The 24,098-nt window shown below is 53.6% G+C and overlaps 1 protein-coding gene across 4 annotated transcripts in view; it reads left to right on the plus strand.

The window, feature by feature from the left end:
- The first annotated feature begins 5,435 nt into the window (after positions 1–5,435).
- The window catches only part of ARHGEF10L (Rho guanine nucleotide exchange factor 10 like), a 30,363-nt gene continuing 11,700 nt past the window's right edge, over positions 5,436–24,098 (plus strand). For 2 of the 4 annotated variants that reach the window (XM_041463437.1, XM_041463438.1), the window contains exons 1-16: positions 5,436–5,639; positions 8,966–9,026; positions 11,587–11,802; positions 12,237–12,264; positions 12,797–12,882; positions 13,024–13,107; positions 13,798–13,976; positions 16,438–16,546; positions 17,757–17,849; positions 19,275–19,381; positions 19,965–20,042; positions 20,117–20,296; positions 21,388–21,504; positions 21,602–21,694; positions 22,305–22,478; positions 23,420–23,565. In XM_041463437.1, the coding sequence (XP_041319371.1) occupies positions 8,999–9,026; positions 11,587–11,802; positions 12,237–12,264; positions 12,797–12,882; positions 13,024–13,107; positions 13,798–13,976; positions 16,438–16,546; positions 17,757–17,849; positions 19,275–19,381; positions 19,965–20,042; positions 20,117–20,296; positions 21,388–21,504; positions 21,602–21,694; positions 22,305–22,478; positions 23,420–23,565 (1,718 nt within the window). In that variant the 5' untranslated portion in view covers positions 5,436–5,639; positions 8,966–8,998. The remainder of the gene's footprint in view (positions 5,640–8,965; positions 9,027–11,586; positions 11,803–12,236; positions 12,265–12,796; positions 12,883–13,023; positions 13,108–13,797; positions 13,977–16,437; positions 16,547–17,756; positions 17,850–19,274; positions 19,382–19,964; positions 20,043–20,116; positions 20,297–21,387; positions 21,505–21,601; positions 21,695–22,304; positions 22,479–23,419; positions 23,566–24,098) is intronic. The other 2 variants (XM_041463439.1, XM_041463440.1) reach the window with 1 other exon arrangement.

Raw genomic sequence — 24,098 nt, forward strand, 5'->3', positions numbered from 1 at the left:
GGAAATGTTGGGATATTCCTTGGGAAGGGTGGCAATGATGCCATTAAATTCCATGGATTTATGTCCAAATCCTGGTGTTTAACTAGAGAATAATCCCAAATCCTCTGGAAAAATTGAGATATTTTTCTGGGAAGGGTGGGAATGATGCCATAATTCCATGGATTTCTGTGAAAATCCCAGTGTTTAACTAGAGAATAATCCCAAACCCGCTGGAAAAATTGGGATATTCTGTGGGAAAGGTGGGAATGATGCCATAATTCCATGGATTTCTGTCCAAATCCCGGTGTTAATTTAAAAAACATTTCCAAAACCCTCAGGAAAAGCTGGGATATGCCTTGGGAAAGGTGGGAATGATGCTGTCAAAGCCCCACAATTCCATGGATTTCTGTCCAAATCCCAGTGTTTAATTAGAGAATAATCCCAAACCCCCTGGAAAAGTTGGGATATTCCTGGGAAAGGTGGGAATGATGCCATTAAATTCCATAGATTTACCACCCCAGAATTCCATGGATTTCTGTCCAACTCCCGATGTTTAGTTAATAAACACTCCCAAAACCCCCTGGAAAAGCTGGGATATTCCTGGGAAAGGCGGGAATGATGCCAGAATTCCATGGATTTCTGGGAAAATCACGGTGTTTAACTGGAAAATAATCCCAAGCGCTCTGAAAAAGCTGGGATATTCCTGGGAAGGGTGGGAATGATGCTGTTCAAACCCCACAATTCCATGGATTTCTGTCCAAATCCTGGCGTTCAACTCGAGAATAATCCCAAAGCCCCTGGAAAAACTGGGATATTCCTGGGAAAGGGATCCAGCAGGGGGCAGCCTCCGTGCCGGGAATCCCGGGAAAATCCCGGTATTTCTGGGAATGGAGACCAGTCCGTGCCTCATTAACACGGGTAATTAATGGTCATGATTAGCGTTAATAAATGGGCAATGGATGGATTGGAAGGATTGATTAAAATATGTATTTAAATGAGGAAATTTGAATATTGAAATATGTAGAAATATATAGAAATGCAGAAATAGAAATTTTTTAAAAAATGTAAAGCTATAAACATAAATTTTAAAAGAAATAAAAATAGAAATGTGAATATGAATGTGAATTTAAATTTAAACAGGAATATAAATACAAAGGTAAACATAAATATTAACAAAGTACAAGTGTGAATATAAATAAGAAAGTATAAATAGAAATATAAACCAGAAACATAACAAAAATATAGAAATACAAATATAGACATGAACACAAACAACAAGTATAATCTTTAAGGTAAATGCAAAGTTGCAAATATAAATTTTAAAATAAGTAGAAATATGAATGTGGATATGAATATAAGTTTAAATTAAAAATAAAAATACAAAGATAAATTTGAATATAAGCACAAATACAAATATGAATGTAAACATAAAAGTAAATGTAAATAGGATAAATATGAATGATAAATGTAATCTTATATATGTAAGTATAAACATAAAAATCAAGCTACAAAGATGAATTTGAATATAAACACAAATACAAGTACAAATGTAAATATAACCGTAAGTATAAATAGGAATATAAAATATAAAACATAAATATAAACATCAATATAAACCTATACATGTGAATATAAATATAAAAATCAAAATACAATGCTAAATTTGAATTTAAGCACGAATACAAATATAAATATAGACATAAACAAATATAAATTATAAATATAACGGTATAAGTAGGAATATAAAATATAAAAATAAAATTATAAATATCAAATAAACATTAAAAATTCAAAATATAAATATAAAATGCAAATATGAATGTAAATATAACGGTAAGTATATGTAGGAATGTAGAAAATAGAAATGAATACAAATACAAATACACCTGTGAACAGAGGCATATGCGGTAAGCATAAACACCAAAGTCACAGCACGGAGCTCAGTTTCGGCAGGAATTTTCACCGGCACGGAGCTGAGCGGGCAGAGGCCAGCGCGGTGAATCCCGGGGTGAATCCCGGGGTGAATCCCGGGGCAGCTCCGGCCCGCCCGGACGTTTCCCGTTCCCGGCTCCGCCCGGATCCCGCCCAGACCGGTCCGGGCGCTCCCCGCCCCTCATTCGCATACATTTGCATACATCTGCATGGGTTGGCTGCCAGGGGGAGCGGGAGGCTGGGCAGGGATGGGAACCCAAACTCCCGGGAGTTCCACATCCCAACGTCCTGGGGAATTACGGGATCCCAGCCCTGGGACCCTGTTCCAAACATCCCAGGAGTTCCACATTCCCAAAATCCCGGAAAATTCCACATCCCAACATCCCGGGAGTTCCACATTCCCAAAATCCTGGGGAACTCCAGGATCCCATCCCTGGGACCCCATTCCCAATGTCCCGGGGAGTTCTAGGATCCCAGCCCTGGGACCCTGTTCCAAACATCCTCAGGAGTTCCACATTCCCAACATCCCGGGTAATTCTCCATTCCCAAAATCTCAGGAATTCCAATTCCCGACATCCCGGGGAATTGCAGGATCCCAGCCCTTGGACCTCGTTCCCAACATCCCAGGAGTTCCACATTCCCAAAATCCTGGAAAATTCCACATCCCAGTGTCCTGGGGAGTTCTGGGATCCACTGGTGGGATCCGGTCCCTGGGCCTGATTCCCAATAGGATCCCATTCCCAGCATTCCCTGGATCCAGGATCCATGAGTGGGATCCACCCTGGGTTCTGCATTGCCAGTTTTCCCTGGATCCAGCATCCATGGGTGGATCCACCCTCTGTGATCCCATCCTGACCTGAGCATTCCCAGATTTCCACAGCCGTGTCCATGTGGGCTGAGCCCATCCCGAGCTCCGCATCCCCTCTCCCTGGATCCAATCCCTGTGCATGACCCCATCCTGACCGCATCCAGGATTTTCCCTGGATCCAGGATCCACGGGTAGGATCTGACCCCTGTGGCCTGACCCCATTCCAAGCTCTCCATCCCCAATTTTTCCAGGCAGATCCAACCCACCTTGCTGAACTTTTTGGGAATTTTTTCCCAAGCCAGGAGCCATCAAACCCCCCTGACCTGCCTGGAAAACCCCTGGAAAACCCACTTGCAGGGTTTTTTTGGGATAATTTCCTGGTTCTGCCCCACCCTGGTCATGGAGCCACTCTCGGGAGGATCCCACATCCAGAAATCCCAGCTGGATAATCCCTGTTAATTCCTCATCCCAAAATCCCAACTGGACAATTCCCGGTGAATTCCCACAACCAGAAATCCCAGACTGGACAATTCCCATGAATTCCCCATCCAGAAATCCCAGCTGGATAATTCCTGGTGAATTCTCCATCCCAAAATCTCAGTTTGGATAATTCCCATGAATTCCCCATCCCGAAATACCAGCTGGACAATTCCTGATGAACTCCTCATCCCAAAATCCCAGCTTGGCTCAATTCCCACGAATTCCCCATCCCGAATCCCAGCTCGGATCACTTCCCGGTGGATGCCCCATCCCGCATCCCAGCTCGGATCACTTCCCGCGTGGATCCCCGGCTCCCCGCACGCCCGGCCGATCCCCTGGAATGATCTGCTGGAATTTCAGGCTCGGCTGGAGCCCGGCCCCGCTCCCGCCCGGCCCCGCCCGAGCCCGGCCCGGCCCGCGGCCGCTCCGCGGGGAAATTCCCGGCGCGCTCCCGCTTCTCCCAGCCCAGGTGAGCTTTTTTTGGGATGGGGGAGGCTGGAAAACCGGGAATGGGTCGGGAATGAGCACCCGGGGGGGCTCTGGAGGGGCGGATTTGGGGTGTGTGCATCTCTGATCCCAAAAAACACCGGGAAAGGGTCGGATCCCAAAAAAACCTGTGGGAAAGGGTTGGATCCCCCCCAAAAAAAAACCTGCAGGAAAGGGCTGGATCCCAAAAAAGACCGGGAAGGGGTTGGATCCCAAGAAAACACCTGTGGGAAAGGGTTGGATCCCAAAAACAAACCGTGGGAAAGGGCTGGATCCCCCCCAAAAAAACTAAAACAAACCTGTGGGAAAGGGTTGGATCCCCCCACAAAAAGCTGCAGGAAAGGGCTGGATTCCAAAAAAACACTGGGAAGGGGTTGGATCTCAAGAAAACACCTGTGGGAAAGGGTTGGATCCCAAAAAAAACTGCAGGGAAGAGTTGGATTCCCCCCCCAAAAAAACTGTGGGAAAGGGTTGGATCCCAAAAAAACACCTGCAGGAAGGGGTTGGATCCCCCCCCCCCAAAAAACCCAAAAACCACCGAGAAGGGGTTGGATCCCAAGAAAACACCTGAGGGAAAGGGCTGGATCCCAAAAACAAAACCGTGGGAAAGGGCTGGATCCCAAAAAAAACCCTGCAGTAAAGGGTTGGATCCCAAAAAAACACCTGTGGGAAAGGGTGGGATCCCAAAAAAAAAAAACTGCAGGAAAGGGTTGGATCCCAAAAACAAAAAGTGGGAAAGGGTTGGATCCCAAAAAAACCCCAATAAAGCACCGGGCAAGGGTTGGATCCCAAGGCTGACCCCCTTGGATGGAGGATCCGAGGTCTGGAATTCGGGGATTTTTCCAAGGGGTTGGAGCCACCCCAAAATCGGGGCTCACCCCAAACCCCAGCTGTGCTCTGCTCCCCCCCGGCCTCTCCAGAGCGGGATTTTTGGGATCAGCATTCCTGCATCCTGGGAGGCATCCCCGGGTCTGGGCTGGGACAGGAGGGCTGGAAATAAAGATTGATAAAACCTGGGAAAATCACTGTAATTCCCAAAAAACTCCTGGAAAATCAGCATAAATCCGGGAGAAAATCACTGGAAATTCCAGGAAAAACCTCCAGAAAAATCACTTTAATTCCCCCAAAAAACACAGTGGGAAAATCGCTGTCAATCCCAGCATAAAACTCCAGAAAAATAATTTTAATTTCTGGGGGGGAAAAGCAAACAAAGAACAACAACAAAAAAACCAAACCAAACCAAAAACCCAGGAAAATTCACTTTAATTCTAGGAAAAAAAACCAAAAACTCCAGAAAAATCACTTTAATTCTTGGAAGGAAAAAAAAAAAATAGGAAAAGTCAGGAAGAATAATTTTAATTCCCAAAAACCCCAGGAAAGCCTCCTTTAATTCACAAAGCCCCACGCATGCTTTTGCCGCTGCCCAAAAATAATCCGGAAAAAGCAGGAAAAAAGAGGAGAAGGAAAAGCAGGAAAAGGAGGAGGAGGAGGAAAAGGAGGAAAAAAAGGAGGAGGAAAAGCTGGAAAAGTGGGAAAAGCAGGAAAAGGAGGAGCAGTAAAAGTAGGAAAAGCAGAAGGAGCAGGAAAAGGAGGAGCAGGAAAAGGAGGAGGAGGAGGAAAAGGAGGAAAAAGAGGAGCAGGAGAAGCGGGAGGAGGAAAAGCAGGAAAAACGGGAAGAGCAGGAAGAGGAAAAGCAGGAAAAGGAGGAGGAGGAGGAGGAAGGGGAGGAGGGAAGGCGATGATTCCCAAATCCCGGCATCCCTCGCTCCGCTGGAAGCGGCTCCGGGCCGGGCCCGGCGCTCCCGCCGCGATTTGGGAATTGCGGGCCCAGCCCCGGGAGCCGGGAGAGCCCCGGGAGGATCCCGGGATCCCGCGGGCAGCGGATCCCGCCGGGATCGGCCATTCCCGGCCCGCGGCCCATGCGGACACCGAGCGGCGGCCGCGGCCTGCCCAGGTCAGCGCATTCCCGGCTCCCCAAAATGCCGGGATCCGGCCGGGGACCCCCAGAGCCCGGGGCCGCCCCCAGCCCCCAACTTCCAGGGCTTTTCCCGCTGCCCTCTGCCCCAGCCATCCCCGCTTTTCCTGCCGCCCCTGCTTCCCAAAAACCCAGCTCCAAATCCCTGGATACAGCCCTAGATCCCTGGGTCCAGCTGCCGGTCCCTGGATCCAACCCCAGATCCCTGGATCCTGCCCCAAATCCTTGGATCCAGCCCCAAATCTGCATTTCCATCCCCAAATTCCCGCATCCAGAGGTTTTCCCGGCGGGAGGAGCCCGCCCGGTGCTCGCTGCTGTCACAGCCATTCCTGCTTTTCTTGCTGTCCCTGCTTCCCAAAAATCCACCCCAAATCCCTGGATCCACCTGGAAATCCCCATTCCCACCCAAAATCCCTGGATCCACCCCCAAATCCATGGATCCACCTGTAAATCCCCATTCCCACCCCAAATCCATGGATCTGCCTGGAAAATCCCCATTCCCACCCCAAATCCTTGGATCCACCCCCAAATCTCTGGATCCACCTGGAAATCCCCATTCCCATCCCTAAATCCATGGATCCATCTGGAAATCCCCATTCCCACCCCCAAATCCCGATATCCAGAGGTTTTCCTGTTGGGATGAGCCGTTCCCTCTCAGCTGCCCCGGCTGTTCCTGCTGTTATTCCTGCTGGAAAATTCCAGTTTTTCCCTAAGGATTTTTGGATTTAAAACTCCCAAAAAGCCGGGAATGGGAAAGGGAATTCCCGTCGGTAACAAAAATAAAGGGAATTTTGGGACAAATAAAGGGGATTTTGGGACAAACAAAAGGATTTCTTATTTGTAAATAAAAGGAATTTTGTGGCCTAGTGAAAAGGAATTTTGGGGAAAATTAGGGGAATTTTGGGGAAAAATAAAGGGAATTTTTGGGGCCAAATGAAGGGGAATTTGGGGCAGATTATTATTAATTTATTCACAGTTATTTATTCCTGGCATTAGCAGCAGGGCGGGACCAATTCCTGGCGAATCCCACTGGAACGGATCCTGAATTTCCTGCTGGGATGGATCCTGGATTTCCCACTGGGATGGATCCCAGATTACCTGCTGGGACTGATCCCGGATTTCCTGCTGGGATGGATCCCAGATTTCCCACAGGGCTGGATCCTGGATTTCTCCCCACTGTTCCTAATCCCTGATCCAATCCCGGCCTGTTGGGATGGATCTGGATCTGTGGGATGATGCTGGGATGGATCCGGGTCCCTGAGAGGATCCCAGGATGGATTCAGATTCCTGGGATGATCCTGTGGCAGATCTGGATCCACATCCCTGGGATGGTCCTGGGATGGATCTGGATCCCTGGGATGATCCCAGGGTGTATCTGGATCCCTGGGATGATCCCAGGGTGGATCTGGATCCCTGGGATGATTCCTGGATGATCCTGGGGCGGATCCATCAGCGGCTCCCCCAGGCAGCAGCTCTGGTGCCAGGGATAAAAATATCCCGGGATAAAAATACCCTGGGATGGGAGAGGCCAGGCTGGGCTGGGCTTGGATCCCACTGCTCCCAGGGCTGGGGCCTCCTTGGGAATCCCCATTCCCAGGGATCTTCCCAACATCCCAGCATCCTTGGGTTCTCCTGCATCCCCTTTTTCCTGTCCCACTTCATTTCCATGGATCCCGCTTCCCATTTTTCCTCTCCCGCTTTCTGTTTTTCCTCTCCTGATTTATTTCCATGGATCCCTTGCAGCTCCCAAAACTCCCCATTCCCAGGGATGATTCCCCATCCCCACATCCCTGGATTATCCTGAATCCCAATTTTCCTCTCCCAGTTTATTTCTATGGATTCCTGCTTCCCGATTTTCCTCTCGCACTTCATTTCCATGGATCACCAACAGCTCCTGGGAATCCCCATTCCCATCCCCCACCCCTGGATTTTCCTGCTTTCCCCTTTTCCTCTCCCTGTGCATTCCCACAGATCCCATTTTTCCCTCATCCCATGGGATCCGTTTCGTTCCCCTGACTGTGTGGAACACTCCAGGAAAAAACCCTTATTCCCTTGGATCCATCCCAATCCCAGGATTATTTTGGAGGCCTGGGATAAATCTGGGCTGGGCTGGGCTGAGCTCAGCTCTCCAAACAGGAATGACCTTTTCCCGTGATAAATTTGGGATAGGCCATGATTCCTGCTGGGAGAAGGGCCTGGAGCGGGAAGGGGCTGGATCCCAATCCTGATCCCGATCCTGGGGTTGTTTTTCCCGAGGATTCCCAACATTGAGGTTTTTCCAGAGCCAGCACTGTGGAAATTGGGAATTCTCGGTGTCCCGGGAGCTTCCCTGGGATTTTGGGGATTCTTCTGCTGGAATTTTGGAAATTCTTGTCCTGGTTTTTGGGGATTCATCTCCCATTTTTTTGTGGATTGATCTCCTGTTCTTTTTTGTGGATTCATCTCTTGGTTTTTGGGGATTCATCTGGTTTTTTGGGGATTTTTCTCCCAGTTTTTGGGGATTCTTCTCCCAGTTTTCTGGATTGATCTCCTGGTTTTCGGTGGATTCTTCTCCTGGATTTCTGGCTTACTCAGCGTCGCATCCACGGGGAGAATTCCCAGGTTGGGTGACTCAGGAGAGGTTCCCACTCCAGGAAAAGAATTCCAGAAGGAAAGATCCCAAACTTTCCCGGACCTTTCCCGGGATCATCCCTTGGGACCATCCCACGGCTCCGACCTTCCCGGTGCCCTCCAGGCGCTCTCCGCTTTCCGGGCGGATGCTCCATCGATCCCTGCATCGATCCTGGCCGGATCCCAGTGCTTCCCGCCCTTCCCCAGGAGCAGGATCCACAACTCCTGGGATAAATTCTCCCTGAGCCATTCCCAGCTCCCTGCCCGAGCTGGAGCCTGAGTTGGATCCATCCCACTGGAGCCTCCCGGTCCTTTCCAGGGCTGGGATTTGGGCTGATCACCCTTTCCCAACCCTTTTTCCCCCTTTCCCAACCCTTTTCCAACCCTTCTACCCTTTTCCAACCCTTTTCCCCCCTTTCCCAACCCTTTTCTCCCTTTTCCAACCTTTTTTTCTCCTTTTCCCCCTTTTCCAATCCTTTTTCTCCAAGCCTTTTCCAACCCTTTTCCCCCTTTCCCAACCCTTTTTTTGCCCTTTCCCAATCCTTTTTCCCAACCCTTTTTTCCCCACCCTTTTCCAATCCTTCCCCCCCTTTCCCAACTCTTTCTTCCCCCTTTCCCCCCCTTTCCCAACCTTTTCCCCCCCTTTCCCAACGTTTTCCCCCCCTTTTCCAACCCTTTTTCCCTGTTTTCTGCAGGAACGCCCCTGGAGCAGCTGAGCCCCCCCCGCCATGGCCTCGCCCCCCCCGCCCGCAGTAGGTACTGTCAGCCTCAGCTTCGGGAATTTGGGAATTTTGGGGATTTTGGGAATGGGACAGCCAGTCCGGGGTGGGAAGGAGGGAGCAGCACCCAGGGTATCCTGGATGTCCCAGCTGGAGCCTCTTGGGATTTGGAAAACACAGAGGGCTCTTGGATCCTGGGGGGTGCTGGTCCTGTTCTCTGTTCCTGGTTTCCTATTTCCCTGATTCCCTGATTCCCCGGTTCCCTATTTCCCTGATTCCCCAATTTCCTGGTTCCCTATTTCCCCGATTCCCTATTTCCCTGATTCCTGATTTCCCTGGTTCCCCAATCCCTATTTCCCTGATTCCCTATTTCCCTGATTCCCTGTTCCCTGGTTCCCTGTTTCCCTGTTCCCTCGTTCGCTCCCTCCATCTCCGGTCTCCGTTCCCTTCCCATCCCTGTCCCTCCCCCTTCCCTCCCATTCTCCATCTCCATCCCCTTTTCCTCCATTCCCGTGCTCCTTTTCCCTCTCCTCCTCCATCCCCCGTGGATGTGACAGCCTGGTCAGAGAGACAGAAAGCCAGATAAGCTTTCCAATGGATTGGTCTGGGAAGTTTTAGGGAGACAGCAGGAATTGTTTTTCCAACCCTTTTCCCCCCTTTCCCAACCCTTTTCTCCCTTTTCCAACCTTTTTTTCTCCTTTTCCCCCTTTTCCAATCCTTTTTCTCCAAGCCTTTTCCCCCTTTCCCAACCCTTTTTTGCCCTTTCCCAATCCTTTTTCCCAACCCTTTTTACCCCACCCTTTTCCAATCCTTCCCCCCCTTTCCCAACTCTTTCGTCCCCCTTTCCCCCCCTTTCCCAACCTTTTCCCCCCCTTTTCCAACCCTTTTTCCCTGTTTTCTGCAGGAACGCCCCTGGAGCAGCTGAGCCCCCCCCGCCATGGCCTCGCCCCCCCCGCCCGCAGTAGGTACTGTCAGCCTCAGCTTCGGGAATTTGGGAATTTTGGGGATTTTGGGAATGGGACAGCCAGTCCGGGGTGGGAAGGAGGGAGCAGCACCCAGGGTATCCTGGATGTCCCAGCTGGAGCCTCTTGGGATTTGGAAAACACAGAGGGCTCTTGGATCCTGGGGGGTGCTGGTCCTGTTCTCTGTTCCTGGTTTCCTATTTCCCTGATTCCCTGATTCCCCGGTTCCCTATTTCCCTGATTCCCCAATTTCCTGGTTCCCTATTTCCCCGATTCCCTATTTCCCTGATTCCTGATTTCCCTGGTTCCCCAATCCCTATTTCCCTGATTCCCTATTTCCCTGATTCCCTGTTCCCTGATTCCCTGTTCCCTGATTCCCTGTTCCCTGTTTCCCTGTTCCCTGGTTCGCTCCCTCCATCTCCGGTCTCCGTTCCCTTCCCATCCCTGTCCCTCCCCCTTCCCTCCCATTCTCCATCTCCATCCCCTTTTCCTCCATTCCCGTGCTCCTTTTCCCTCTCCTCCTCCATCCCCCGTGGATGTGACAGCCTGGTCAGAGAGACAGAAAGCCAGATAAGCTTTCCAATGGATTGGTCTGGGAAGTTTTAGGGAGACAGCAGGAATTGTAAACAAGTGGTAAGAAATCTTTGGAACAAGCTGTGTTCCTCAGAAGATGTTGGCCCCAGAGGGGGTCTCCTCAAAGCCCCTCGTGTGAGAAGTGTTGATTAAGTGCCTGGTGGCAGAGCAGGGTTTGACAGAAGGGGTTCCAATGAACTGGGGGCTTCTGGCCGCTTAACTTCTGACCTGGAGTCTGTGTCATCCTGACTCCACGGTGACAATCCCCCTTTTCCCCCTCCATCCCCTTCTTCTCCATCCCCCTTCCTTGTCCATTTCCTCCATCCCCTTTTCCATCCTCCATTTCCATCCCCCTTCCCTGCTTTTTCCATCCCCATTCTCCTCTATCCCCTTTTTTTTCCCCTTCTCTACCTCCATCCCCCTTCTCATTTTCCTCCCCCTCCATCCATTTTCTCTCCTCCATCTCCATCCCCTCCTTCCTCCTCTTCCTCCATCCCCCTTTTCCTCCTCAATCTCTGGCCCCATTCCCCTCCATCTCCTCCACCCCCTTTTCCTCCCTCCTCCATCTCCATCCCCCTTTTCCCCCTCCATCCCTGTTCCACTTCCCTCTCCTCCATCCCCTTTTCCGTCCTCCATTTCCATCCCTCTTCCCTGGTTTTCTCTATCCCCATTCTCCTCCTTCATCCCTTTTTCTCCCTTCTCTTCCTCCATCTCCCTCCTCTATCTCCCTTCCCTTTCCCTTCACCCTCCTCATCCTCTTCCTCCACCTCCATCCCTCTTCTCCCTCCCACTTTATCTCCATCCCCTTCTATTCCATCTCCATCCCCTTCTCCTCCATTTCCTCCATTCCCCTTTTCCTCCATCTCCCTTTTCCATCTCCTCCTTCACCCTCCTTTGTCTCCATCTCCCTTCTCATCTCCCATCTCCATCCCTTTTTTCCTCCATCCCCCTTTTCCATCCCCCTTTTCCATCCCTCCCCTTTCCTCCACCCCATCTCTCCCCATCCCCGTTCCCTGCTCTCCTGTGCCCCACTCCATGTTTTCCGTGCCCGTTCCCGTGCAGGATCTCCCCCAGATCCCCCCAGCCCCGCGGGGATGGAGGAGCTGGGCCAGGCCTTCGACTTTGAGGACAGCGAGGAGGAAGAGGAGGAGGGGGAGGATGAGGACTCAGATTCGGGAGCTGATCCCTGCCCTGATCCCGGAGTTGATCCCGGAGCTGATCCCGGTGCTGACATCGCTCTCCAGGCGCCCCCGCGCCGGCGGCGCCCGCCCAGCTCCGGTGAGGAATGTTCCCTGTCGTTCCCTTTGTGGAATTCCCAGTATTCCCAGTATGGAATTCCCGGTATTTCCATGTGGAATTCCTGCTCATTCCTGGTATGGAATTCCTGATAGTCCCAGTATGGAATTCCCAGTATTCCCAGTATGGAATTCCTGGTATTGCCATGTGGAATTCGTGCTCGTTCCCAGTGGGGAATTCCTGATAGTCCCAGTATGGAATTCCCGGTATTCCCATGTGGAATTCCTGCTCATTCCCGTATGGAATTCCCAGTATTCCCCGTGGGGAATTCCTCGTATTCCCATGTGGAATTCCTGCTCATTCCCAGTATGGAATTCCAGGTGTGGAATTTCCTGTATTCCCCGTAGGGAATTCCTGGTATTCCCGGTACATCCCAGGGTGCCAACACTGTTTCTCTTTGTTTTCCTTCCCCACAGAAGGGCTGGAGCCAGAGACCAAGGAAGGGTGAGTGGGATTTGGGGCATTTAGTGGGATTTCCTGTGAGTTTTAGGGTTCCAGTGGGATTTCAGGGCGTTCAGTGGGATTTGAGGGAGTTTCCTGGGATTTCGGGGGATTTCAGGAGGTTTTGGTGGGAATTCCAGGAGTTCTGATGGGATTTTGGGTCCCGTGATGGATCTTTGGGATCTGTCCCCTCTGTTTGATGTCGCAGCTGCTGCTGTGCCTTGGTTTTCCCTAACTTGTCCGTATTTCAAAGAGCTCCGAGCAGGAGAACTCCAGGATTTTGGGATCTTTTCCATCATCCCTGAGTGTGTTGGCAGGACATCCCTAAAAATCTGGGATGACCCTAAATCCTGGGTTCCCAAGGAGCAGATGGGGGGGAAATTCCTTAAAAAAATTCCTTATTTTGTTCCTGCTGTGGGAATGGGGGTGACAGCAGGTGGGAGCTTTGGGAGCCCTTGATCCCGGGGGATTTGCACCTGATCCCAGGGCATTTGCCCCTGATCCCGAGGGATTTTTCACTGGAATGCTCCCACAGGATCCCAGCACAGGTGAGCAACGGTGAGGCCGGAGGAGATTCCCAGATCCGGACCCGCACCTGGAAGAGGGAGAGCATCTGCCGAGGTGGGAAAGGCTGGGATTAACCCCTGGGATAACCCCTGGATAACCCCCAGGATGACCCCTGGTGGGCTTGGGAAGGTTTCTGCACCCCACTGGGATCCCGGGCTGCTGATCCTGATCCCAATCCCGCTCCCGGGGTTCCAGGGGAGCGTTTCTCCTTCCCAGAGGTGGAGGACGAGGTCATCTACGACGATGTTCCCTGCGAGGGCCTGGATGTGGACCAGGATGGTACAGGAGCGCTCTTCCTGCTTTTCCAGCTGGGAGCCGCCTCTTCCCGGTTTTCCAGGGGCCCCCATCCCATTTTCCATATGGGCACTGCCTCTTCCCAGTTTTCCAGGGGCCCCCATCCCATTTTCCATCAAGGAGAGTCCCATCCTCCAGGAGGCTGTGGGTGGGAATAACCAGGGAAATCCCGGGATCTGGGAGGGATGGAGCTGCTCCCAGAGGGCTCCAGGACCCTCAGGGTTCCGGAGAATGGGAATTCTGGAGTTCTGCACTAGGATTCCCCGATTCCCAAAATTTCCTTTCCCTTCATTCCCCATTCCCCATTCCCCATTCCTATTCTCCTTCCCCGTCCTCTATCCCCCTCATTCCCTGCACTCCCAGGGGATGAATCTCCCCTGGATCCATCCATGCATCCCGGCATGCTCCCAACTCCCTTCCAAACAGTCAAAGCCCAGAATTCCCATGGCTTGGGAGCACAGGGAACAGCGGGAATGGAGCGAGAATGGAGCAGGAAAAGTGGGAGTGGAGCGGGAATGGGAATGGAATGGGAATGAATGGAAGGGAATGGAACGGGAATGGGAATGGAGTGGGGATGGGAATGGAATGGGAGTGGAGCAGGAATGGGAATGCAGTGGGAATTGAGTGGGAATGGGAATGGAATGGGAACGCAGCGGGAATTCCCGGGCTCGGCAGGCGCGGGGCTGATCTACGCCGAGGTGCAGCGCGGGGAGGGGACGCGCCTGGGGCAGGACCTGGGCTGGAGCTCCAGCGAGTTCGAGAGCTACAGCGACGGCGAGTCCGGAGAGGAATCCCGGCCGGAATCCCGGCGGGACGCGGAGCCGGCCAAGCTCCGCGCGGCGTTCCAGCCCAAGGTACCATCCCTTGGAATCCTCATCCCTCCTTAGAACCCTCCTTAGAACCCTCATCCATCCCTTTGGAACCCTCATCCATTCCTTGGAATTCTCATCCATTCTTCCTTGGAAGTCTCATGCATCCCCTTCCCGGGATTCTCCTGCATGGAGGTCCCGTAGCATCCTGCCGATGCTGCTGCGTTTTTCCTGGAATTTTCTTTCCGGTTTCCTCCTTCTCTTTTAATTTTCCCCCTGCTGGAGCCTCTCCCTACCTTTCCCTGCTCCTGCTGCACTCCCTGTTCCGTCCCAGTTGGAATTTTGGGACACTGCTGCCTGTTCCTGCTGCTTTGGGATGATTCCTCCTGCTTTTGGGGCTGTCCCTGCCTTTCCCTTCTCCTGCATTCCCTGCTCCATCCCAGCCAGAATTCCAGGATGGTTTCTCCCATTTTTAAGCCTCTCTCTGCTGCTCCTTCACTGCCTGCTTGCTCCCAGCTGGAATTTCGGGATTTTTGGGATGATTCCTCCTGGTTTTGATCGTCTTTCTGTCTTTCCCTGCTTCTGGCCTCTCTGCTTGCTCCTAGACAGGATTTTTGGGATGACTTCTCCCATTTCTGAGTCTTCCCCTGCTGCTCCTGCACTCCCTGCTCGCTCCCAGCCAGAATCTCTGGGATCCTGCTGCTTGTTCTGTGCTGCTTTCCTTGCTGTTCCTGTACTCCCTACTCCATCCCAGACACAATTCTGGGGTCATTTCTCCTGTTCTTGAGCCTCTCCCTGCCTTTCCCTGCTCCTGCTGCACTCCCTGCTCCATCCCAGCTGGCATTTCAGGATTTTTGGGATGATTCCTCCTGTTTCTGAGCCTTTCCCCACTGCTCCTGCACTCCCTGCCTGCTCCCAGCCGGAATTCCGGGCTGCCGCCGCTGTTCCCTGCTCCTTTGGGATGATCTCTCCTGTTTTTTTGCATTTGCTGCTTCCTGGGATCTCTGCTCTGCTGCTCTCCCGCTTTGCTTTGGGCTCAGCTCTCTCCAGACCTCCATAAACTCAAGGAAAAATGCGCCAGGACTAAGCGGGAGCTCCTGGCTCTGAGAGTTGGGGGGAAGGAAATGCAGGAGCTGAAGCACAAATCCGATTGGAAGGTACCGACCCTGTCCCGCATCCTGAAATTCCCCAAATTTCCGGCCTGGGGGGATAAAACTCCCTCGTGGAATGCATCCAGGCTGGGCCCATCCCATTCCTGTCCCAGAAAATCAGCCTGGAGCTGCTGAGGTGCCACTTGTGTCCAGCGGCTCCCAGGGCTTCCCAAGCTATTGGAATTAGGGATTCAGGGATCCAGGAAGGAGTTCAGGAAGGAATTCAGGAATTCAGGAAGAAAATAATGAGTTCAGGAATTCGGGAAGGAATTCAGGAAGAAAATTAGGAGTTTGGGAATTCAGGAAGGAATTCACAAATGAAGGCATTTAAGAAGAAATTCAGGAATTCAGGAGGGGAGGAGGGAAGGAAGGAATTCAGGAAGGAGAATTTTGGGAATTGTGGAACCTCAGGGCTGAGACTTTCCCACCCCATCCCATCCTGGCTGGTATTCCATGGGGTAGAACTGCTGGGATTTGGAGTAGAACCATCAGATTTGGGGTAGAACACTGGGATTTGGGGTAAACCTCTGGGATTTGGGGTAGAACTGTTAGATTTGGGGTAAAACCCCAGGATTGGGGTGGGAAAGGCCGATCCCCCTTTCCCTCCCCACACACCCGATCCCGGCACAGGAAGGGCCGGAGCCTCCCCGCCTCCCTGCCCGGCCCCGCTTGGCTGCGCTGCACGACCCCGCCCCGGCTGCTGCACATCCATGGGAGGGATCCCGAGGGATCCGGTGGGATCCAGGGAGGATCCCCGAGCCCTGGCTGTGTGCCTGCTGCTCCTGGCTGCGTGGAAAACAGGGAATGGTGCTCCAGGGATCTTCTTGAGGGGCTGGATCTGGGAGGGATCCTGGGGCAGCCTGGAGCTTCCTGATCCCTGAGCTGATCCCTGAGATCCCTGTGGTCTTTGTGATGATCCTGGTGACCCCTGTGATGATCTCTGTGATCCCAATGATCCTGCTGATCCTTGTGATCCCTGTGATCCTGGCTGCAATCCCAGTGATGATCGCTGTGATCCCGCTGATCCCTGTGATGATCCTGTTGATCCTTGTGCTCCCTGAGATCCCAGTGATGCCTGTAATCCCAGTGATGATCCCAGTGATCCCGTTGATCCCTGAGATCCCAGTGATCCCTGTGATCCCTGCAATCCCAGTGATCTTGGTGATGATCCCTGTGATCTCCTGTGATCCCAGTGATGATCCCAGTGATTCCTGTGATGATCCCTGCAATCCCAGTGATCCCAGTGATGATCCCGTTGATCCTTGTGATCCCAGTGCTCCCTGAGATCCCGGTGACCCCTGTGATCCTGGTAACGATGCCAGCGATCCCTGCGCTGACCCCGGTTTCCGTTGCAGGTGTCGCAGCTGATGCGGGCGGCGCGCAGCGGCACCAAGGACGGGCTGGAGCGCACGCGCATGGCCGTGCTGCGCAGGGTCACCTTCCTGCAGCGCCGCGACGGCCCAGGTGAGGCACCGGCACCCCGCACCCGGGGAGCCGGGGATCCCATCCCCAGGGAACCTCCAGGATCCCATCCCCAGGGAACCTCGGGATCCCATCCTCAGGGAAACCCAGGGATCCCATCCCTGTGGAACCAGGGATCCCATCTGTATGGAACCTAAGAACCCCATTCCCAGGGAAACCCTGGGGATCCCATCCCCAAGGAATCCCAACCCTCTGGAACCCTGGGGATCACATCCCTATGGAACCAGGAATCCCATCCCCAGGGAACCCTGGGGATCCAATTCCTCCAGAACCTTCTCCCCCTTCTCCCGCCTCATTCCACGGATCTGGAGCTTCCCGGGATCTCTGCGGGCTCCACCTCCCTCCTTTTAACCTGCTGGGATAAACTTGCAGCACCTAGTGTGTCCTTGCATTTTTCCTTCAGGATTTTGTCCCTGCAGGATTTCTTTCCCTGAATTCCCAATTCCCACAGGGTTTCCCATGGATTTTCTTTCAAGATTTTCCCCCTGAATTCCCAATTCGTCAGGGGTTTTTCTTGGATTTTTCCTTTAGGATTTCTTTTCCTGAATTCCCAATTCCCAGGGGTTTTCCTGTGGATTTTTCCTTCAGGATTTTCCCCCTGAATTCCCAATTCCCAGGGGCTTTTCCTGATCCAGTCTTGCCTGGCAGGGAATGGGGAGTGGGAAAATCAAACCTGGAGCAGGAGAAGCCTTTGGAGAGGGCGGATTTCAGGAATCCTGATCCCTCTCACCTTTCCCAGTTATTCCTGGATTATTCCCTGTATTTGGAGGTTTCCTTTGTTCCCACTTGCAGCTTGTTCCCTTTTTCCATTTGGGATAAAACAGCTACTACATCCAGCAGCACTGGAGTTTCCCTTGGATTTTTCCTTCAGGATTTTTCCCTAAATTCCCAGTTTCCGGGGGGTTTTCCTGACCCTTCCCTGTCCCATAGGGAATGGGGCCCAGCAAAGCCCTTGGAGAGGATGGTTTTTTCGGGAATCCTCATCCTGTTCCCCTTTCCCATTTTTCCTGGTTAATTCCCTGCATTTGAAGCTTTCCCTGGGCCGTTCCCACTCCTTGCAAACTCCAACTCGCTCCTCGCGTTTTTGGGATAAAACAGCTGCTCCCCCCAGCAGTGCTGGGGCTGTCCTTGGGTTTTCCCTGTGAGTTTTCCCCTGAATTCCCAATTCCCGGGGCCTTTCCCTGTCCCACAGGGGATGGGGAGCGCAGAAGGAGCGCGGCCGAGGCGGAGAAGCCGCCGCGCTCCCGCCGGAGCTCCCGGGTTTCCCTGGAGCAGCCTGGGGCAGGTAGGATCCAGGGGAGGTAGGATCGATCCCGCTGGATCCCAGCGCCTGGAGCTTCCCAGGGGATCGGCCGCGTGTGTTCCCGGCATTCCCATGGGATCTGCTGTGTGTTCCTGGCATTCCCAGAGCATTCCCATGGGACTGGCTGCGTGTTCCCAGCATTCCCATGGGATCCGCTGCGTGTTCCCGGCATTTCTGCAGCTTTCCATGGGATCCGCTGTGTGTTCCCGGCATTTGCAGAGCATTCCCATGGGATTGGCTGCATGTTCCCACATTTCTGCAGCTTTCCATGGGATCTGCTGTGTGTTCCCGGCATTTCTGCAGCTTTCCATGGGATCTGCTTTGTGTTCCCGGCTTTCCTGCAGCTTCCCATTGGATGGGATTAGCTGTGCGTGTTTCGCCATTCCCATGGGATCGGCTGTGTGTGTCCTGCCGTTCCTGCAGCTTCCCATGGGATCGGTCCCGCCGTTCCCATGGGATCGGTCCCGCTGTTCCCGCATGGCCAGCGCGGCTTTGGGGCGCGGCAATCCCGGGAGAGCATCCCCGGGGAGGAGGAGCCGAAATTAGGGAAGGAAAAAGGTCCCCGCAGCCCTTCCCTCCCTTCCTCCCTTCCCTTCCTCCTGCCGTCCCCCCGGCTCTTCCCCTTCCCGGGATTTCTGGCCCGGGATGGGGCCGGGGCCATGTGGAGGCGACGGCCGCGCTCCCATCCCAAGTTTTCCTTGGCTCATCCCGAGTTTTCCTTGGCTCATCCTGAGCTTTCCTTGGCTCGCTCACTCTCCTCCTCCTCGGCTGCTTCAGCCTCGGGTAAGGGCTCCCCGCTCCAGCGTGTCCCCCTTTTCCTGTGCTCCCAGCTCCTTTTCCCGGCTCCTTTTCCCGTTTCCCGCTGTCTTGGAGCGAGGACGAGATGCTGTTCCCGCTGCTTCCGGGCGGATTTTTGGGATGGGGACTCTCCCTGTCCCCTCCCCGTGGCGCTGTCCTGGTCCCCACTCCGGCACTTCCCACTTTTCCTGGGCTCCCGGCTCCTTTTCCTGTTTCCCGCTGTCTTGGAGTGAGGACGAGGCACTGTTCCCGGGCAGATTTTTGGGATAGGGACTCTCCCTGTCCCCTCCCTGTGGCGCTGTCTTGGTCCTCACTCCAGCACTTCCCCCTTCTCCCGGCTCCTTTTCCCGGCTCCTTTTCCCGTTTCCCGCTGTCTCGGAGCGAGGACGAGGCGCTGTTCCAGGGCGGATTTTTGGGATGGGGACGCTGCCTGTCCCCTCCTGGTCCCATCCCTGCTCCTGCCCATCTCATCCCGGTGTCCGGTGACTGCTCTGCAAGGGCACGGGATACTGCGAGAAGCGGGACTATTGGGAGAGCCGGGCTGCGCCTCCGGTCCTGGAAGGCTCAGTTTGGGGTCAGTTTGGGGTTTTTGGTGTTCCCGTGCTGCAGGGGACTCGGAGGAGGAGGACACCGGCTTCCTGGAGGTCACCGTGTCCGACATGAGGCACCCCCCGCCCGAGCTGGGCCCCGCGCCCGAGGGGCTGAGCCCACAGCAGGTCCGGGATTGCCTGGGATCGGGGCTTTCCTGGGATCTGGGTTTTCCCGGGATTGGGATCAGGGCTTTCCTGGGATCTGGGCTTTCGTTGGATCTGGGCTTTCCTGGGATCGGGGCTTTCCTGGGATTGTCTGGGCTTAGGGCTTTCCTGGGATTAGGACTGGGGCTTTCCCAGGATCTGGGATCAGGGCTTTCCTGGGATCTGGGGGGGTTACGGTGTCCTCTGGGCCCCGTGATTCGGCAAAGGGAAATGCACAGTCAGCAAAAACAGCGCTACTGAGTCAGCGCTTCCGCAGGGCTGGGGCTGGTTCCTTTTTCCTGGGATTTGGGGTTGGGGGATCACGGCTGAGCCCCACAGACTGGGCCTGCCTTTCCCCTCTTCTGGGATTTGGGGATCATGGCTGTTCTTGCATTTCCCTGATCCCAGGATTGGGGATTGGAAGATCAGGGCTGTTCCTGCCTTTTCCCAGTCCTGGGATTTGGGACCCTGGGATCAGGATTGTTCCTGCATTTCCCCAATCCTGGGATTGGGGATTTTGGGATCAGGGCTATTTTGAGATCAGGACTCATTTCCTGCCCCGCAGGTGCTCCGGCGGCACATCCTGGGCTCCATCGTGCAGAGCGAGCGCAGCTACGTGGACTCCCTGAAGCGCATCCTGCAGGTGGGGGCCCCGTTTGGGCGGGATGGGGATCCCCCGGCGCGGATCCCGGGATCCCAGCGCTGCAATTCCCGCAGGATTACCGGAACCCGCTGCTGGAGATGGAGCCCAAGGTGCTGAGCGCCCGCAAGTGCCAGGTCGTGTTCTTCCGGCTGAAGGAGATCCTGCAGTGCCACTCCATGTTCCAGATCGCCCTGGCCTCGCGCGTGGCCGAGTGGGACTCCAACGAGAAGATTGGGGACCTCTTCGTGGCCTCGGTGCGGGGAAAATGGGAACGGCCCCAAATCCTGCTGGGATCACAGCAAACGTGGGAACAGCCCCAAATCCCACTGGGATCACAGCAAAAACCAGGAATGGCCCCAAATCCTGCTGGCATCCCAGCAAACACCAGGAATGGCCCCAGATCCCTCTGGGTTCCTATCAAAAACCAAGAATGGCCCCAAATCCCACTGGGGTCCCAGCAAACACTGGGAATGACCCCAAATCCCGCTGGGGTCCCAGCAAACACTGGGAATGGCCCCAAATCCCGCTGGGGTCCCAGCAAAAACCAGAAATGGCCCCAGATCCCTCTGAGGTCCTATCAAAACCCACGAATTGTTCCCAAAATGCCCCTGGGATCAGAGATTGGGAATCGTCCCCAATCCTCCCCAAAGATTGGGAGTTTCGCCCAAAACCCCCCTGGGATCAGAGAGTGGGAATCACCCCCAGACATTCCTGAGAGCCCATCAAAAACCGGGAATTGGGAATCACCTCCAGACCTCCCTTGGCATCCCATTAGAGATTGGGAATTGCCCCCAAAATCCCCCTGGGATCTCATCAGTTGGGAATCACCCCCAGAATCCCCTGGGATCCCACCAGGGATGGATGGAGTGATGGAGCCCAAATTGGGATGCCCCCAGCAGCCCACCCCATTTTTTGGGAATCCCCACATCATTCCCAGTGTCCTGTCCTCTCCCAGTTCTCCCAAGTCCATGGTGCTGGACTCAGGTAGGATAAAAAACTGGGAATCACCACCAAACTTTTCCTGGGATCCCACCAGGAATGGGTGAAGGATCGGAGTGATGGGACACCCCCAGCACTGCACGATTTCCCATTCTTTGGGAAGCCCCACACCATTCCCGCTCTCCTGTCCTCTCCCAGTTCTCCGTGTCCATGGTGCCAGACTTGCCACCTCAGTAGGAAGAAAAACCAGGAATCAGCCCCAAACATCCCTTGGGATCCCACCAGGGATGGGTGGAGGATTGGAGTGATGAGACACTCCCAGCACCTTGCCCACCCTGTTTTTTGGGAAGCCCCACCCCGGTTTTGGGAAGCCCCACGCCATTCCCGCTCTCCCATCCTCTCCCAGTTCTCCAAGTCCATGGTGCTGGACGTCTACAGCGACTACGTCAACAACTTCACTACGGCCATGTCCCTGATCAAGAAGGCTTGTCTGACCAAACCCGCCTTCCTGGACTTCCTCAAGGTCAGCGCGGCCCCTTCCCCAGCTCTGCTTTTCCCAAAAATCCCCTTTTTATGGCATTTTCCCAAAAATCCCCTTTTTATGGCGTTTCCCCCGGCAGAAGCGGCAGATGGCCAGCGCTGACCGTGTCACGCTCTATGGGCTGATGGTGAAGCCCATCCAGAGGTTCCCTCAGTTCATCCTCCTCCTGCAGGTGAGACGAGGGCGAGGTTCTGGAGGACATCAGGGAGGTTCTGGAGGATGTTTAGGACATTCTGGAGGAGGTTTTGGGGAGCTTTTGGAGAAGGTTTTAGGGAGATTCTGGAGAAGCAGCTTTTTGGATGCTGCAGGACAGGGCCAGAGTTTTTTGGACTTTTTAGACTTTTTTTTATTTTTGGATCCATCCCAAGGATCATCTCCTAAGCTTTGATTTTGGAGGTGCCCAAAGTGCTCCCAATTCCCTCAGTCCAGCCTTCTCCTACAGGTGAGAGAAGGGAGGTTCTGGAGGACTTTGGGGAGGTTCTGGAGAAGGTCTTAGGGAACTTCTGGAGAAGATTTTGGGGAGCTTTTGGAGAAGCTTTTGGGCAAGGTTGCAGAGATTCTGGAGAAGGTTTTGGGGTGGTTCTGGAGAAGGTTTTTGGGAGATTCTGGAGCAACTCCTTTTTGGGAGCTGCAGGACTGAGTGGAGTGGGCACTTTGGAGTGGGCACTGTGGTTGGATTTTTGGATCCACCCAAGGATCATCCTCCACACCTCAGTGTTGGAGCTCCGTAAGCGCTGCCGTGGTGGTTCCTCAGGGCCATTCCCGGTGTTTCCGTGTCCCAGGACATGCTGAAGAACACCCCGCGCGGCCACGCCGACCGCCTGTCCCTGCAGCTGGCGCTGACCGAGCTGGAGACGCTGGCCGAGAAGCTCAACGAGCAGAAGCGCTTGGCCGACCAGGTGGCCGAGATGCAGCAGCTCAGCAAGAGCATCAGCGACCGCAGCAGCTTCAACAAGGTGAGGGCTCCTCGTCACCCTCATCTTCATCCTCATCCTCCTGCTCATCTTCGTCCTCAGCCTTAGCCTTCTTGTCATCATCATCCTCCTCATCCTCCTCGTCATTCTCCTCGTCCTCCTTGTCCTCACCTCATCTTCCTCATTCTCCTTCATCCTCCTCGTCCTCCTCATCCTCTTCATCCTCATCCTCAGCCTTCTCATCCTCCTTCCACCTCCTGCACCTCCTCCTCCTCCTCCTCATCCTTCTCATCCTCCACCTCATCCTCCTTGTCCTCCACCTCCTGCTCCTCCTCCTCATCCTTCTCAACCTCCTCTTCCTCATCCTCCTCATCCTCCACCTCCTGCACCTCATCCTCATCCTCAACGGGGTTTGGAGCTGCCGGGTGGGATTTGTGGCTCCCTCTCTACATTGGGGTTTTTGGGAAGCAGGATCCCTGTTTGCTCCCAGAGGATCTTAATTCAAACCAAACATTGAAGGTGGAATTTGGGAATTCCTCCTCAAGGATCTGCTGGGTTTTGATTTGGAACTCCTAGTCCATGTCAGGGTGTCTCCTGGTTCTGGAGAAGGTTTTTGGGAGGTTCTGAAGGAGATTTTGGGGAAATTCTGGAGAAGGTTTGGGAGCTTTTGGAAAAGGCTTGGGAGCTTTTGGAGGAGGTTTTTAGGAGGATCTAGAGATATTTTTTGGGAGGTTCTGGGGAAGGTTTTTGGGAGGATCTGGAGGAGGACTGGGGAGATTCTGGAGGAGTTTTGGGAGCTTTTGAAGAAGGTCTTGGGAGGTTCTGGAGAAGGTTTTGGGAGGTTCTGGAGGAAGATGAGGACCTCTTGGAGAAGCTCTATTTTTTGACAATGCTGGGAATTGGCGATTCTGGCTCCGTGGTGGGATTGGCCACTCCGGGGTGGCATCTCCAGCCTGGAGTCACCATCGGGGGTTGTCCTGCAGCTGCTGAGCTCGGGGCAGCGGCAGCTGCTGCTCTGCGAGACGCTGACCGAGACGGTGTACGGGGACCGCGGGCAGCTGCTCAAGTCCAAGGAGAGGAAGGTGTTCCTGCTCAGCGACCTCCTGGTCTGTGCCAACGTCAACTTCAAGTACGTGCTGGGCACCTCCTGACCCCAGAACCCTCAGGAGATCTCAGCACATCCTCATCCTCTTCCTTATCCTTGTCATCCTCACCTTCCTCCTCCTCATCCTTGTTTTCCGCCTCATTCTCCTCATCCTCCTCGTTCTCCTCATTCTCCTCCTCCTCATCCTCCTTCTAATTCCCATCCTCTGCATCCTCCTCATCCTCATCCTCGTCTTCCTCCTCATTCCCATCCTCTGCATCCTTCTCATCCTCCTCATACTCATCCTCCTCCTCGTCCTCCTCATCCTCATTTTTGGGGGGAATCCCATCGAGTTCGGGGGATCACCTTTTGAGTTGGGGTTTTTTGGGGGAATTCCCATTGGGTTTGAGGTTTTTCGGGGGAATCCCATCAAATTTGGGGTTATTAGGGAAATCCCATTGAGTTTCAGGTTTTTAAGGGGGATCCTACCCAGTCTGGGGATTTGGGAGGAAATCCCATCAAGTCTGGGGTTTTTGGTGAGAATCTCTTTGATTTTGGGGTTTTTGGGAGAATTCCCA

Source organism: Pyrgilauda ruficollis, unplaced genomic scaffold (assembly GCF_017590135.1).
Source record: "Pyrgilauda ruficollis isolate IOZ18807 unplaced genomic scaffold, ASM1759013v1 scaffold165, whole genome shotgun sequence".
Classification (NCBI taxonomy): domain Eukaryota; kingdom Metazoa; phylum Chordata; class Aves; order Passeriformes; family Passeridae; genus Pyrgilauda; species Pyrgilauda ruficollis.